Here is a 17,302-nt window from a genome sequence, read left to right on the forward strand (position 1 = left end):
AATGGTGTTACTGATGAGGCTTTGTGAATCTCATTTTGGAGAGAGGGTGAGAGCAGACCAGTCAACCCCACTGGGATGAAGCATGATGTTTTTGTTCTTGAGTGGAGTTTAATTATGAGTGGAGAGTCTGCATGCATGTTTGAGTAGCCTAAGGGGGGAGCAGTGCCAGATGTTGACTCTGCTCTCATGTTCCATGCTTTCCCTGTCTGGGCTCTGGCTATTTTTTTTTCTTTTCATCTTGATGAACAACAACAACAACAAAATGGGCATTTGCAAAGTCAATAAACTATGCTTTATGTTCTATAAGTTATGTCCCTGGCTTAATGTTCTTTAGACATCTTAGCCCATTTTTCCCTCTGGGGGACTGCGGGGCATGTGCCTTGGGTGTACCCCGAAGGACCACATTCATGTTAATATGAGCAGATGCTTGTGAGCATGCTTTATAACCTGGGAAGCCCTGTGTCCAAATGAGGTGGGTTTAGGCCAAGGTCAGAGCATTGCACAATCCATCCAGAAGCCATCCCCACAACCAGCAACCTAAGCCCTGGACTCAACTCTTGTTTGCTCTTGCAAAGCACTGAGTCTGAACCTCGTGTCTCTGCATCTCCGGCCCCAGACTCTGGAAATGAGAGATGGATGGACAACACAGGTTTAGAAATGAAAAGCAACTGCTCCTCCTGAATGCTTTATTGGGGGCTTTCAGTGGTTTCTAAGCATGAGCGGCAGTGACACCCAGACCCTCTCCCAACATGCAAAAGGCACAGGAAAGTGAGACATGACCAGGGAGGGCAGCAGGGATGCAGGCACCCCTCCTCCTCCACATGGCATGTTGGGGCACAGGGGGAGCCCCATGAGTGATGGGGAAGGTGGGCATTAAAGGAGGTGCCTTTGGCATAGGCAAAGAGAGACAGACCCTAGTCCATCCACCTCCAGACCCGCCCCTACACTCAGGCCAGGACTGACCTTCTGAGAGAAGGTCAAGATGGCTCTCGCTGAAAGGCCACCTCCCATGGTGGGAAATGTCAACCTCAGATGGGAAGAGGATGATGGATGGATGCTACCTCCAAGAGCTTCTGGTAAAGTGTCAAAGCAAACACACTGGCCAAATCAGGAGGGGGAACGAGAGGGTGTGCTCATGGGGTCGTCCCAGGCGTGACCTGGTGATTGGCTGCCACTGCCTTGGCTTCAGCCAGTGCTGTCTCAGTCCATGTGCAGGAGAAGAGTGGAGCCCCTTCGGGTCTTCAGAGGCCTCCCCGGGGTCTGCCGTCTCCAGCCCCACCCGGAGGCACCACTTAGAAGAGTCAGTGTTGATGTTGGCTTTGTCCTGTGGAAGAGTTCCCTGGGCAAGAGGGAAGGGGAGGCCAGGGGTCAGGCCCTCGGAGCCCCCAGCACCTCCCGGAATCTGGGCCTTGGTGGCCGGAACAGCCTGGGACTCACCTCAGATCCTAACCAGTCCCCCCAGTTCCATCTTGAGACCTTGAATCAAAAGAAAAGGTATTCGTGTTTTGTTTCTGTTCTCTCTCTCCCTCTCTCTCTCTCACACTCACTCTTTCTCTCCTTTAGTAGAGCTGTGGCCTCAACTCACGGCATTGGCAACGTCTACCTCTAAACTATGGAATGTTTTCACATTGACGATAGAATTACTCCAAACAGGGCAGGGAGTGGCTGTCCAAGTTCATGAGACAGTGCGTTACTGAGAGCTTGCTGGGGGTCACACAGGACAGAGACACCAACAGGTACCAAGCCCAGGCCTGGCTCTAGATGTATTTTTTCTTGAGGTACCAGTAGGCAAAGTAGCCCATCCCACCCAGGGAGCCCATGAGGAAGGACGCCCCAAAGAAAGATGGGGGTTTCCGCTTGACCAGCCGGAACGCATTGGGGATGACAGCCGACAGCAGAGTGGTGTGGATGTCGCCGAGGACCTTCCGGAAGGCCAAGCGCTTCTGGACCCTCTCAAAGAAGGACTGCAGGTTGGGCCGGCTGCCGTCTTCCCAGTACTTCTTGGACAGTCCCAGGAACTTGAGGCGGTGCAGGGTAGCTCCCAGGAGAACGTCGGCGAGGGTGAAGGCACAGCCGCAGAGCCATGGTTCACACTTTTGCCCTGGAGTGGAAGGGAGAGGAGATGGGGCGGGGGGCTCCCTTCTCTGCCACTGACCCGCTGGCCCCTGCCCACCCGCCCGCTCCCTACAGCTTTCATCACTTTTGTCCAAGGCTTACACTACCGCTGTTAGTGTTTTTTCTTTAAATCAACTGACTCTTAAGGTGCAAATACATGTGTCTAAACTCTAGACTCCTGTGTCTAACTGCCCGTTTGACAGGCTCCACCTGGATATCCACCATGCCCTTCAGACCCGGTATGTCCAAAACCGAATTCCTGATTGTCACCCCCAACCCCACCACACTCATCCCCATGTCAGTGACCGTGTGCCCACCCTTTCAGTCGCTTGGGCCAAAGCCCCATGCCCCCATGCCACGTCGAGTCCCCTCCCTTCCATCCCTCATGTATAGTGTGTCAGCAATTCCCATCAGCGTCTCTTCCAAACACATCCAGAGCGTGAGGTTGCCTCTGTGGTTACCAGCCCGGTCCAAACAACCATCCTCTCCAACCTGATAGATCTCCCTGCCTCTGCCCTTGACTTCCCGAGTCTGTTCTCAACACAGCAGCCAGAGGGACTGGAAATGGGCATGGCTTGCCTGGGGCGCCCAGTGAACAGGGAGTGATTTGTGAGAAGTCAAGATTCGGCAAATAGATGGAGATAAATTAGGGGAAAAGCTTAGAAGCCCCACAAAGGAGTTTGGACATGAACATGGTTAGTGGGGAGAATTGTAGGGTTTTGAGCCAAGACGTGATGTAGGAAACCAAAGGAGCTCCACGTCCATCTCTGGGCTTTTGCCGCTGCCAGGCCTCATGCCTGGGATGCTCTCCCCTCTGCTTCCTGAGAGGTCTGCTGTCCTGGAAAGCTTGCTTCTGCATCTTTGAGCAGGTGTGCCTTTCAACTCAGAAATGCCCTGAATCTGATGCCCTCCACCATCAAAGCCTGAGTCCCTCCATCCCTCTCACTCTGTGGCTTCTTGTTTATTCATTTATTCATTCACCCAACACATGTTTATCTAGTAGTATGTGCTGGGCATGAAGACCCGAGATGACACGACGCATGATAAGACACAGAGGCTCATGCCTTCACAGGACGAGGAGGTAAAGTGTGATGAAGGCTCTAATCCAAAGTTTGTTCTTGACACATAACTTTCAAGATGCCTATTAGATATCCAAGGGGAGATGATAAATCAGCAGTCAGAGGTACACGTACCTAGTTCAAGTGTGCATCATCAACATGGGGATGGGAGGATATCAGCAAGCGAGTGAGCGTAGACAGATCTGAGAATAGGGCCAAGGACTGAGCTTTGGGGCTTCGAGATTCAGATGTTGGGCAGCAAGGAGAAACCAGCAGAGGAGCATGAGAAGGAGCACCTGTGAGGTGAGAGATGAAAGTGTCCCGGGGGGAAGAAGGGAGGTGTTTGAATGCTGCAGAGAGGTCTGGTAGGAGACTGAGAACTGTGGTGGCATTTGGTGACCAGTGGCCTTGACAAGAGCAGTCGGATTGGATGCTGACGCTGAAAGCCTGGTTGGAGGGAGTCCAAGAGAGAAAGGGAGGGGAGGAACTGCAGACTGTGAGCAAGGATCACTCTGTCAAGGAGTTTTGCTGTGATGGCAAGGACACACCAATAATGCAAGACAGGTCAAGAGTGTCTTTGCAAGCGGGGAGGGAGAACCCAGCATGTTGATGGGGATGAGCTAGCAGAGAGGGGGAAATGATGCTACCGAGGACAGTGGAGTGCTTGAGCGGATGGACATCTAGTACACAAGGGGAGAGGTTGCTCGTTCAAGGACAGCTCACTGTCGGTAATTCGAGGGAGTGCATGGTGCTGTAGCTCATCCAATCTATGTTGCCGGGGAGTGGAAGACAGCCACCCCGGAGAGAACAAGTGGTGCCAATTCAACTTTGATTGTGAGAAACATTCCAATTTCGGAGATGCTAAGCTGTGCTGTAACAACAGTGTCTCTTAGAGCTGATAAAACACGGTGTGTGCGGGCACTGCCACTGGTGGGGGAGGCGCTGTGGGGTCCGAGCACTCCGGTTTCCCCAGTGAGTGAGGGGAGGGCTGGAGGCAGCAGGTGGAAGGCTGAGGAGGAAGCAGAAGGGATTAAGCAGTCACCTGGAGAGGGGACAGAGGGAGGCCTAGGGCAGCTGGAGAGCCAGCTAAGGCTCGTGGTCATGAATTCAAAGTGAGACCAGGCGGCACGAGTGCTTCTCCAGGCATGCTTGGGTTCACAGGCGCAGGCGCAGGTGCTGACGAGGTGGAGAGTTGGGTGTAACCATTTGAGGTTTTGCAAAGTACAATAAAGCCAGAGGAGGGCAAGGAAGCCGACGGTGCAGCCACCGGAGCGCTCTGACTGGTGGACGAAGCAGTTACTGCCAGGTACGGAGCGAGGTGAGATCAGGATGGGGGTGAGGGGCAGTGAAAGGAGGCAGGATCCGGGCCCCCCCCCCCCCGCGGTCCCCAGCGACGGACTGGAGGAGACAGGCAGATTTGAGAGCAGGACCAAGGACTGAGCCCTGGGCACTCAAGGTTTAGGTAAGGGAAAAGGGGAAACCAGCAAAGGTGCGGGGGAAGGAACAGTCTGCGAAGTGGGAGATGCACCAGAGCGTGCGGCGTCACCTCCCTGCTCCTGACAACAGTGCTGTCTGGGAGGTGCTCTTATTACCCCCACTTTACGCGAGGACCCTGAGGCACAGAGAGGTTAAGGAACTTGGCCAAAGCCACGCAGCTAGGACGTGGAAGAGCAGAGTCTGGATTTGAACCCAGGCCGTGTGGTTCCAGAGTCTGTGCTTGTAGCCACTACAGAACACTGCCCCTTCCCATGGGCAGATGGGCACGCACGTCGGCAAGCATCTGCACACACCCTCGGGCCCTTTCAACAGGTGCGTTCTCCATCGGGTCTGTACGCAGATCTGTGTCCGTAGCACGTGTGGTGTGTCTGTTCGCCCCTGTGTGCACCTGCTCAAGTCCATGCAGCGACTGTGTTTATACGTGTGGGCACCTGCATCCGTGTGGTGTGGGACCCCCAGATGTGTAAGCGCAGTGTATGCCCACGTCCGTTGGGCTGTTTGCCTGCAGACAGACGTTCCCAAACATGGATGCGCGTGTCATTGTCTGAGTGTGTCCACGCCTGTGTTTCAGTCTGTGGGCTGATGCTGAGAGCCACGACCACCACATATGCGGACGTGTGCAGCTACCTGGCGGGTCGTCCTTCCGTTTGCCCCTCTCCTCCAGCTGTGCGTGCCCTTCAAAAAGCCCCCAGCCCGGGACAAACCCTATCTTGTACCTTCCCTGAGTCTGCCAGCTGAGTGTGCTGGAGACACACTGACCAGCCAGGCTTCAAATTCATGAGCACAGAGCCCAAGAGGGCACTCGGCCACGCCTGGGCCTCTACGCGTTCTGGACTAGGCTGGCTTCTGCACGCCCTGCAGACATAGCCGCACAGCTTTCACGTCTCCTCACACTGGTCCCTAGTGCTCACTCAGGGAATGCATGCTGCATTCAGAAAACAGGAGCCTTCACTCCGACCACGGACCCTACAAAGCCAGGCACATGCACCCTGCCTTCGGCCACCCCGCTGACGCAGTGAAGGGTGCGAGCCACCCCCTCTCAAGGCCAGGCCCCCTGTGGCTCTCTGCACCGTCCGAGGCTGCACGTCTTCCCTTCGCCTTCCAGACCCGCTCTCCTCCCTTCTCCACGCTGCCCTGCGCCCCAGGAGGATGACCAGACGCAAACCCCAGGGGGGATCCCAGCCCTCGGGCTCTAGTCGGGTCCAGCCGCTGGGGAGCAGAGGCAGGAGGTGGGAGGGTGGGCGAGAGAGAGAGAGAGAGAGAGAGAGAGGTGGGAGTCTTGCTTCCCTCAGTGTCCCCTCTGCGGGTCACCGTGGGCTGGCTGCATCCACAGACAGAAAGGCATAGTGCCTGTTGCCTGTCAGGTGGTCCCCCTCTCCACACAGCCTCTTTGTCCAGGTTCCGGCAACTACTCCCACCCCTCACGACCTCAGGGCCAGGGCACCCCATTTTTCCTTGTGCTCTCCCTGCATCCATCCCACATATTTGTAAACAGTCCCTTGATGAAGTCCTCTTCAACTGACCCCACGTGAAGGTGTCCTGTTTCCCACACGGCCCCGGCCTGAAGGACGCCATCCGTCCTACAGCACCGATTTCTCCTTCCCCCCGGGGTCTTCCTACCTGCCTGAAAACACACTCTTGTATCTCCTCTCTTCGCCCCACATCCTTCCTCAGGTTCCGTCCATCTCTCTACTTCCTTCCACAGCTAAACGTCTCAAAAGAGGGGCCTACACCTGCTGTCTTCATCCCTCGCCTCACATTCGCTCTTCAGCCACCCACCCCCACATTCCAGTGAGACTGCCCTTGGCAAGGTCACCACCAGCAACCGCAAGACAAAATCCAGGGGACGCTTCCCTATCCTTGCTTCATGCAGACTCCCAGCAGCACTGGACACGGTTCTCTCCTTAAAACACAATCCTTTCTGGGTCCCATTGACACAAGGGTCCTCTGGCCGCACTGGCGACTCTCTCTGCGGGCTCCGTTGGCTCCTATGCCCCTCCCCCGACGTGGGGGGACCTCAGGGCAAGGGTGGCAGTTTTAAAATGCACTCAGGAGCCACTCAGTACTTTTCTGATGGAGCCCAATCTCCCTCCCCTTGAATATGGACTGTATTTTGTCACTTGCTTCCAATGAATAGAATGTGGCGGAAGTGACAGTGACTTCCAACAGGTCATAAAAGGCCCTGTGGCCGCCTCTCTCTCTCTGTGCTCAGCCATCAGCCATGTTGTGAGGACCCTGGAGCAGCCCCATTGAGAAGCGCGGGCAGTGAGGAACCGGGGCCTCCCTCCCGCCAACAGCCAGCAGGGAATGGAGACCTCTAGTTACGAACCACGAGAACGAGCCATCTCGGCTGTGGATTCTCCAGCTCAAACGACTGCAGCCCCAGCCAACAGCTTGAGCGCAACCTGCATCATGCAGCCCTAAATTAGAACCACCCAGCCACCCTGCTCCAAAAGTCGTGAGCCGCAGAAAATGTGTGATATAATAAATGTGGTTTTTGTTGCTGCTTCAGCCCCTAATTCATGGGCGGTTTGCTGTGCAGCAAAAGGACACATCAGCCCTGACTCTGTTTTGTCTCCCTCCACTCTCTCCCTAGATGAATCACCCAGTTCTATGGCTTTAAATACCACATATATGATGGAGACTCACAGATCTCTCTCCAAATTCTGACCTCTCCTTTACAAGGCAGACTAGAATACCTAATGGCTTGTTTGACAACCCCCTCTTGGGTGTCTGAAAGGCCTCTTGAACACACTGTGTCCCAGATCGAACATTCGGCCCCCCTTGTCCATATCAGGAAATGGCACCATTCGGTAGCTCAGACCAAAACCCAGTAGTCATCTTGGATTCCATTCCCTTACTCTCCCCTCCTTATACAACCACTCAGCAATTTCCAATCCATTCTGTCTCCAAAATGCCTCTCGAGTCCATACATGCCTCCCCATCTCCCCTGCCACCTCCTCGGTCCAAGCCAATGCCATCCCTCCTGGGCTGCCTGACAGCCTCCACTCTGTCTCCCTTGAAATCCATTCTCACAGTAACCTGAGTGCTCTTAAAATTGGAACGCCTCACCCTGGGTGGACTGTGAAAATGACCACCCATTCCTGCTATTCCTGTATGCATGTGGCCTTGCTGCTTCTGCCAACAGGAGGTGAATCTTCACCTCTTTAATCCAGACTTGCTTTAGCTAATGGGATTCTAGTAAATTCCACACAAACAGAAGCTTGAAAAGTGTTTGCATGCTGAGGCTTTGCTCCTTGCTGCTCTCAGAAACCCTGCAACCACCACCATATGGGTGAGTACGGGTTAGCCTGCTGGATGATGAGCAACATGTGGCCCATTGGCCCAGCTGACAGCCAGCCAGCCGCTAGACATGCCAGGGAGGTCACTGACTGCCAGCTGACTATAAATACATGAGTGATGCCGCCACCAGCATGTGGGGCAGAGATAAGCACCCCAGCTGAGCCCAGCCCAAACTGCCAAACCACAAATCATGAACAAATAAAAGGTTCTTTTAAGTGACTCAGATTTAGAGTTTATTCGTTATGCAGCAAAAGCTAACTGATACAATCCCCTTCTCAAAGCCCTCCAAGAATTTCCCATCAGATGGATTGTACATAGTACAAAATCTAAACTCTAAATATAGACTAAACTTTCACTATAAGTAAAATATAAATATGGTTCTATTCTAAATTCTAAATACAGGTCTATGATCTTGCATCTCTCTGGCTCTGTCCAACCTCACTTATGCCACTCTTCCCAGGACTCACCACACAGTAGCCAGTTCCTGGAGAGTTGCCAGCTATCCCCTCACCATGGTGTCCCCTCAGTCTAGGACACACCTCTCCCGGTTCTTCACTAGGCTGGCCCTTCTATATCTCTCAGGTCTCATTTGAAACGTCACCTCTTCAGAGAAGCTTTATCAAATTTGCCTGACTCTTTTTACTATCAGTCTTAACACTTAGCACTGTTTATAATTCTGTTTTTACTGATGGGATTATTTGACTAATGTCTTTCTTCTCTGCAAGACTATAAAACTACATGAGAGCAAGAACAACGTCTTGTTTTTACTTGCAATTTTATCCTCAGGACCTGGCACACAGTCGGTGTCCAAGAAATATTTCAATAAATGAATGAAGAAGAATGGTAATAGTAATTAATTTTGAAACTGCTATTTCTAGAACATTCTACCTTTAGCCAGGTACTGTGGAGAGTGATCAACACCCATTATCTTTATGAACCCTCACAACCCTTACTTACCTCTTTAAAGGCCCTTTCTCCAAATATAGTCACATTCCGAGATACTGGGGATTAGATTCTATTATTATCCACATTTTGTAGAAGAGCTCACAGAAGTGAAGTGAATTCTACAAGGTCACAGAACTAGGAGGTGGCTGATCAAGAATCCACATCAGTGTCATCTGGCTCCACGCTAGGGGTCCTAACTGTGACATTATAACACTTCCCAACCCTGGGCTCTGCCTCAGAAAGGGAGAAGTGGAGGGTATAAGCATTACCCCCAGGGAAGTTTGGAGGTGCCCCAGTGGGTGAATGAGACCATGGGGGCTCAGCCACCTCCCCAGACCTCTACTACCTCCCCCAGCCATGGAGGGACACAAGTACTGCCCACCATCTCCATCTGGAACAACCCCAGTCATCTTGCCATGGGGCAGTACAATGCTCCCTCCCCTTGGAAGAGCTCAGGACCAAAACAGAGACTGAGGTCAGGAGGCTCCCAATCTAGAATCACATGAGGAATGAGCATCCACAGCTGCTCTCCAGGACCGTCAACTCTGCCTTCCATCTAGGTCACACTCTGTGCCTCCCTTGATCGTATCAGCCGCTAATATTTGTGGGGACATTTCCATACCGTGTGCCAGGCCATGTGCTTATTCCCTTACACACACTTTCTCACTGAGCCTCACAACAGCCCTGTGAAGTAGGCTTTCATTTTATCACCCCTTTACAGAACAGAAGAAGCAGCAGAGCCCGCGCTTAAAACTCAAGACTCTGGGAGCCAGGGTTTGAATCTAAGCTCCACCATTTCTATCTGTGTGACCTTGGGAAGGTTACTGAAGCTCTCTGTGCCTTAGTTTCCTCATCTGTTAAACAGAGTCACTCATATTACTTACGTCCTAGAGTTGTTAGGGGCATTAAATTTGTTGAACTATGTGAAACACCTAGCACAGTGCCTAGCCCACAGGAAGTGTTGTTAAAGATACGTTGTATGGGCTGAATTGCATCCTTCCAAAATTCATATGTTGAAGCCCTAATCCCCAGTATCTCAGAATGTGACTGTATTTGGAGAAAGGGCCTTTAAAGAGGTAAGTAAGTTAAAATGAGGCCATCAGGGTGGGCCCTAACCACTCTGACTGGTGTCCTTATAAGGAGGGGACATTTTGCCACACAGACACCAGAGGCATGCCCTCGGAGCAAAGCCTGTATGAAGACCCAGCAAGACTGTGAGCCCAAGAGCGATCTTGGAAGAACCACACCTGCTAACACCTTGATCTTAGACTCCAGACTCCAGAGCTGGGAGAAAATAAATCTCTATGGGTTAAGATATCCAGTCTGCAGTATTTTGTTAGGGCAGCTGAGCAAATTAATCCATAAATATGTAAGGTGTGCCTGATAATGAAGGTCAACTGATGAGAGAACAGCAGAGCTGGGACTCTGACCCCAGAGGCAATCTTGGAAACATCATGCCTTCTGGCCTCTGAGCACTCTTCGGCAATGGCTCCCTTAAGCACCTTCTCTGACAGAAAGGAGAAAGTTCCTGCTTGAGGTGCATACTATTTTTATTACTCAGCCTTGCCATGCTTTTGTCTACAGAGGATTTAGGGCCTGGCTTTAGAACTCATGACAATGTCCTATTCAGGACTTTAGGTATCTATGCGTACCTCAGGCTTGCCTCAGTTGTGAGATGCTGGAAGATCACTGCCCCTGTCAGGAGAGAACCTATGTTCTTGCCCTAACCACATGTTCTTGCCCTAACCATGCCATTTATGAGCTGCACGACCTTCAGCAAGTCCCTGTATCTCTCTGAGCCTCAGTTTTCTTAAAAAGAGAATGTGCATGCCTTTGGCTGTCATATGTTTAAACTAGCGTGTTCCAGGCAGTGGACAGAGTGCTTTTACATTTTATAAGAATCCAACAAGATGGCATCAAGTTGTATTATCACCATCCCATTCTACAGATGAAGAAACTGAGGCTCCAATAGGGGAGGCAACTTATCCAAGTCACATAGTATAGACAGCAAAGCTGGAACTCTAACTCAAACCCTTGTCTGACTCTAAACCCATATTTTTATTTTTTTAAGATTTTATTTTAAGGAATCTCTACATCCCAGTGTGGGGCTTGAACTCACAACCCCAAGGTCAAGACTTGCATGCTCTACCAACTGAGCCAGCCAGGGGCTCCTAAACCCATCTTTCCCATACAGCTGGGGTGCGTGTGTGTGAGGCTGTGAGTGTAGCAGTGCCTGTCATGTAGGCTCTGTAAAGTAGCATAACTGAGGAGATAAGACTAACCGACCACCTAAAACAGAGCAAGATGAGGAGGTCCAGAATCAAACTCGAAGATGGGTGATGGCAAAGACAGCACATAGAAGGAAAAAGGAGCAGAGTGGCGTGGAGAGGATACTCCCAGCTAGAAGACCTGCAGGAGCAAAGGTGTAGAGACGGAGATGGGAATGAAGCCGGCATACTCAAGGTCAGAGTGCCGCTCAAGGACAGAAAGAGTCAAGGTCAGAAAGAGCCATACTACATCCTTGAGCAGGGGAAAGGTGAGATGATGTGGTGGGTCCTGGTCACCACCACCACCACTGTCATCATCTTCACCAACCTCAGTTAAACATCTACTGTGTGCTAAGCGCTGCCCCAATACCTACATGTACTATTTCATGCAACGTCTCAACACCTTTCTGGAGTAGGTCTTATTATTATCCTTATTTTGCAGATGAGAAAATGAGGTCCAAGGAGGTGAAGTGCCTGATCCATGGTCACTTAACTAGTAAGTGGTCAAGCTAGGACTTATACCTAGTCTGTCTGCTTCCATGGCCCATGACTCTAACCACGTGGGAGGTCCTCTGAGATCTTTGGGATAAAGGGGCTGGAAGTGGGCAAGGGCAGGTAGACTGGATGGGCTCCAGCACCCACCTACCCCAGAGCTGGCACCCACCCTCGTTTTCCAGCTTCCTCTTCTCCAGCTCCGCCTCTATCTGGTCCAGCACCATGGCCAGCTCCCCAAGGATCTTCTTCAGGTAGCTCACATCATCGTGCTCCAGGATCTTGGCCTGGGGACAGGACAGGCAGGAGCCAGAGGAGTTGACTTGGCTTCCATCAAGCCTGGATAACCAAGGCTGGAAGGAACTTGACCCAAACCCCCTTCAGCAAACCCAGCCTCCAAATATTCCCCTCAGCGTAGAGGGTGCCTCACTGTTACAAACAAAGCACCCTCATCTGGGGCTCACACACTCCTGGGACCTTGGCTGTCCTGGCCAGACCTGGCTCTTTCATACGCCAGCTTCTATGAGGATCGGTTGATAGCAGCTCATTGTTGCCCTTTCTCCAGAGTTACTCTCAGCCAACAAGAGCTGCCTGGAAATACTCGGGAGGGTGTCTCCCATCCCTCATGCCCCCGCCAGGCAATCTGTAGCCAGTGACTGACTGACACAGGGGTATACAAATCTTGTCCCTTGCCTCCATGAGGGCTGACTTTGTGGTGACACTTGTGCTGCACAGCTCTCTGTGGGATCAGGTGAACTTGGCTTCTTCTTCCTTTCTATCCCTCCCACCCTTACTGGGTTCTCCTCAGAACACTCCTTCAATGCCACTCTTACCCAAGAACCTCTGTCCAATGCTCTGCTCTTAGGGACACATCCTAAGATGTCAGGAGACCAAGGCTCCAGTGGGACAGTGCCCTGCCTAAGGTCAAAGAGCCAGTACGTGACAGAGGAGTCAGGATTGGAAAAGCAAGCCATTTTATGTCATCAGCGGATCCTCTATTTAGAATGAACTTCTTCCATTTGATCTGTTTCATGGTGGGGAAGGGAACTGGGCAGGCCTGGAATCACTCACCATGAGCTTCTTCTGTTTGGAAAGGTAGGGCTCAGAGAGCTGGGGCTCCTCTTCATGGTCCAATTTCATGAGGTCTGTGGTGGCGTTGGCTAAATGTCCTGGGGAGAGAATAAGGAAGGCCCCATCTTTCTGATACTCAGAGCCACTCACACCCCTTCTTCCACAAGTTTGCAGGTAAGGTCCCACTCAAACATTGATCTGGGAAGTAATAATATCAACAGCCAACACCTAGTAGGCACAACAGGCTGCAACATAGGGATGGATGACATACCATCCTGCCCTAGGCTCAGGCTAGTGGGAGAAACAGACACATAAAGAAAGCTCTTTTACAGCACGATCAATCTGTAATGAAGAGTGAACCCCCAGAATGCTGTGAGACACAAAGGGCCACCTGCCCAGGCCACAAGGCATCAAGAAACCTCACTGAGGAGGAAACTACTCGGGGATGAGGAATTTGCCAGAAATGGAGAGGTTATAAACCTGGACAAAGTCATACTTCAGTGCATGTCTCCCCCCACCCTTTCCTGTGGTAAGGAAACAGGTTCAGAGAGGCTAAGTAATATCCCACACTAGTAAATGATAAGCAGGTTTCAAGCCTGGGTCCATCTGATTCTTAGTCTAGTGCTCACTCACTGTAGCTCACAAGGAAAAACTTGCTTAATGCAAGAAAAACCATAAGAGACTTTTGCTGTCTTGAAACTTCCCATTCTGGTGAGGCAATTTTCCTGAAGATTTAGCTAACCCCATATTTCCTGGGAAAACTGGCCTTTTAAAGATGCTAAAAAGGGAAGGGTGATGGAACAGTGGGTAAATGATGGAACTCAAGGTAGCACCTTGAGAATTATTCTTAATGAGAGAGAAGTGTCCTACAGTCCAACTTTGAGAGTCTAACTGTAAACTGTGGGAGTTATAAGAGGAGGCGAAAGTATCATGCAGGATAAGATCCTGGGGTCTGTTCCAAGACTGAGATGGGATTTCTCCAGAATTCTTGGCCAGTTAAGTCTGGGATGTGGTGGGTCAATCATGCCCTGCCCTTTCTCTTGTGTCCCAGCTCCACTTAGAGATCCCTTAGGCTCCTTGAATTCATCCTGGCCCACCTGACCCCATCATCGTCCCTGCTCCACCTGCTCCTCGCCTGCATTCTCCCCTAACTGCAGCACCCCTCCCCCACACTGAGCCAAGCCAGATCCCTGAGGGGGTGCCCTCAATTCCTCCTTCACCTCCTCCCTGCACCAAATCAGTCCCAGGTCCTGTTGATTCCTCCTTCTTATTCTTTCTCATACTTAACTTCTCCTTTTTAATCCTCTGCCTCCCTTAGTTCAGACCCCCTTATTGATCTCTCTCTGGATGATTCTGACCCAGCCCTAGGCACCGGCACTCTCTCCTTCTGTGCCCTTCTCCCCATTCACACCAAAGAGGTCTTCCTCAAACACATACTTGACCACGCCACTCCCTGCTTAAAACCCATCCCTGGCTCCTCACTGCCCTGAGATAACATCCAAGCTCTTCAACTCGCCTTAAAAAAAACCAGCAGGATCCTCTCTTCTTACCAACTCCATCTTTCACTGAGTTACCCCACCTGTCCCTGTCCCCAGGTGGTAACATTTCAGCCACTCCAAATGCTTGGCATCCCCTGAATGTGCCAGACCATCTCAAACCTCTGGGCCTCTGCTCACACTATTTCTACCTCCTGGAATACTTTTCTCCTGTATTCCTGAAAATCCCCTTCTAGATCCAGTTCAAGATCACCTGCTCCATGAAGCCTGTCCTGATCCTTTAGGAGATCTGACCACTCAAGGCCTTTGTCCTCCTGTGTAGATTGTACAGATTTCTGCCAGAAAATGCAAATACAGTAATCAGAGCTGCCATTGCACACATCCAATCAGATTACAGTCTATGTGAAAAGTGACCCCTGGACTTGTGCAGTGCACCACCTGTACTGCTATACATGGAGATTTTGATGTATTTATGTCTGGATGTATATGTCTCCCACTAGAATTTGAGTTTCTGGAGACCAGTGGCTATGTCAGATTTGTCTCTGTTTCCTTAAAACCCCGTACAGGCCTGACACAGAACAAGAGCTTAGTGAGAGTTGAATGAATGAATGAATAGAATGAGTAGGTGAATGAATAGAATGAGTGAATGAATGACCACAGATGTTCAGCTTCTGCCTTCTGATGTCTCACTATCTACCACCCCATCTCCTGGCCTGATAAAAAAAAAACCAGTAAACATACTCCCAGACCTTTCAGCTTTAGGGCTATATTAAGTTTCATTGATATTTTATGAATGTGAAGGTCAAGTATAGCATTTTCTCTCTTGCCAGTCACCCAGGGCTGCACATGTGGCTCTCCTTAGACTCCAAGAGGGCAAACCAAGCCCAGGAAAGACCTTAGGCTGACTGGAGGGATCACTGCAGGATCACTTCTGCATCCTGTGAGACCTCCCTCCTTCCCCAGTGGGGCTGGAGCCCTGAGATCTCTCTCCTCCAATGAGGAGCAGGCTGGGCCTTCTCTGGACCCCTTGCTGCCTTCTAGACTCTTTCAGATGGCTCGTGGCAGAATGAGGAGGGGCCTCCAGCCCCTAGAAGCGGTTAGGGACTGCCTCCACCCAGTCCAGGCCCCCATCACTGCTCACCTAGATGACAGCAGGAACTCCTAACTGCTCCACCCATTCTTCTCTTGGTGGAGGGAGCTCTGTATAATGCACATCAGCCATGTTCACTTTCCATCCCTAGTTTCTCCACTGCTCTTTGGACAAGATTCCATTTCTGTCAGACCTACTCCCCAGACTCACACCACCAGCCACTCATACCTCCCTTGGGCTACACTTCATCCACACTGAACTTCCTTCAGTTCCCCAAACACACCACACCCTCTCCTACCCCTGAAGCTGAAGGGATTCTCTCTCTCCTTCCCCTTCTACCTCCTGGTCCTCCTTGGGTGTTGCTGCATTTCAGAAGCCCTCCGTGCCCCCAAGGCTGGGATGGGCACCTTCTCTTATTGTAACATTCATTGGTTCTAGGGTAACATTTTTTTAAATCAGTGTTTGAACAGGTTATACATACGTACATACATACGTGTTTAAAAATTCAAACAATATTAAAAGAATGTACAGTGACAAGTAAATCCCTCTCCTCTCAATCTGTGGTCTCTTAGTTCTGCTCCCCAAAAGCAAACAGCTTCTCGTGTATCCCTCCAGAAATCCTCTGTGTTTGCAAGCACCTATGAGTCCATTTAACCCCCCTTTAAATATATTAATGATAGCAGCTAGTTGCATTTTTTTTGCCCTTCATTCCTACTGACTAATATATCTTAGAGAGCATCCCATATGCTTATTTTTTTTAGATTTTATTTAAATTCAAGTTAGTTAACATATAATGTATTATTAGTTTCAGTGGTAGAATTCAGTGATTCATCAGTTGCATGTAACACCCAGTGTTGTATGCTTATTTTTTTTTGTTTAATAGCTGTGCAGTGTTCCATCATATGGGAAGACTAGAAGTGTCCTAGTGTAGGGGAAGACTAAAATTTATTTACCCAGTTCCCAACTCATGCACAGCTGGGTTGTTCCCAGCTTCTTGCTATTACCACCTATGCTGCAGTGAATTATTTTTGTGCATGGTTCTTGGTGCACACATCCAGGTGTAACTGCGGGATCATCTCCAAGGGGTGGGTCTTTCTGTGTTTGATCTAGAGTGCCAGGCTGCCCTCCTGAGAGGCTGTTCAAACGTATTTAGTCCTGCACTGCAATTACCTGGTCACTTGTCGTTCTGCTTCCCTGTGATGGAACTGTGACCCTGGGATGGTAGAAGCTATGTCTGTCCCCATCTCTCCCCAGCCCCCTGCCCAGGGCCTGGGCCATAGGAGACCTCCTCAGTGTTGTTGACTGAATGCAGATAGGATGATACTGATAAATTCCAAGTCTTGTTCGAGGGTACTCTAAAGGGACGAGACCAAGTTCCACAACCTGCCCCTTCCCACTTTTAAACATCAGCTCACTCCCTCAAGAGGGAGGAAGTGACCATTTACTAAGCACCTAGTATCTACTTAGAATCATCACACTTCATCTATCTAAAGGACCCCATGGTGTCTGCACAGAGCCTGGATCAAAGTCTGTAAACAGCTATTGATGGATAATCTGATTTAATCCAACCCCCATTTACTGGGTGCTGGAAACTAAAGGATGAACCAGGCTATGGGCACATCCAGGCTAGCAGTTAGGACAGGACACCCCACAGGGGGCCTTGCATATCTGGACAGCTTTCCTTGGTGGCACCAACCCTGATGTCACTCAGTGCCCTGGATCACCAACCACAGTCCTGACCTCCCTGGGCCCTGACCATGTCCTCCACCATGATGGTGCCCCAGCTTCCTATGGACAAGACAAGGAGAGCCTCTGTATGGGATGGCAGGACATGGGGAAGGGCAGGAGAGGGGAATGAGACAGCCAGAGAGGGAGACACATTTCAGTGTGAACAGAATGAATGAGATGGAAGGCCAGGGAGAGTGGTGGAGAGAAAGCAAGTGGGAGTGGGGGGGAGAGGCGGGGGTG

The 17,302-nt window shown here is 50.8% G+C and overlaps 1 protein-coding gene across 8 annotated transcripts in view; it reads right to left on the reverse strand.

Moving 5' to 3' along the window:
• Window positions 1-645: 645 nt before the first annotated feature.
• GDAP1L1 (ganglioside induced differentiation associated protein 1 like 1) overlaps window positions 646-17,302 on the reverse strand; it is a 59,566-nt gene continuing 42,909 nt past the window's right edge. For 7 of the 8 annotated variants that reach the window (XM_073880376.1, XM_073880381.1, XM_073880377.1 and 4 more), the window contains 3 exons: window positions 12,749-12,846; window positions 11,850-11,964; window positions 646-2,101 (listed from right to left, as the gene is read on the reverse strand). In XM_073880376.1, the coding sequence (XP_073736477.1) occupies window positions 1,758-2,101; window positions 11,850-11,964; window positions 12,749-12,846 (557 nt within the window). In that variant the 3' untranslated portion in view covers window positions 646-1,757. The remainder of the gene's footprint in view (window positions 2,102-11,849; window positions 11,965-12,748; window positions 12,847-17,302) is intronic. The other variant, XR_003209171.2, reaches the window with a different exon arrangement.

Source organism: Callorhinus ursinus, unplaced genomic scaffold, assembly GCF_003265705.2.
Source record: "Callorhinus ursinus isolate GAN/ISIS: 27379988/994484 unplaced genomic scaffold, GSC_fseal_2.0 scaffold38, whole genome shotgun sequence".
Classification (NCBI taxonomy): Eukaryota; Metazoa; Chordata; class Mammalia; order Carnivora; family Otariidae; genus Callorhinus; species Callorhinus ursinus.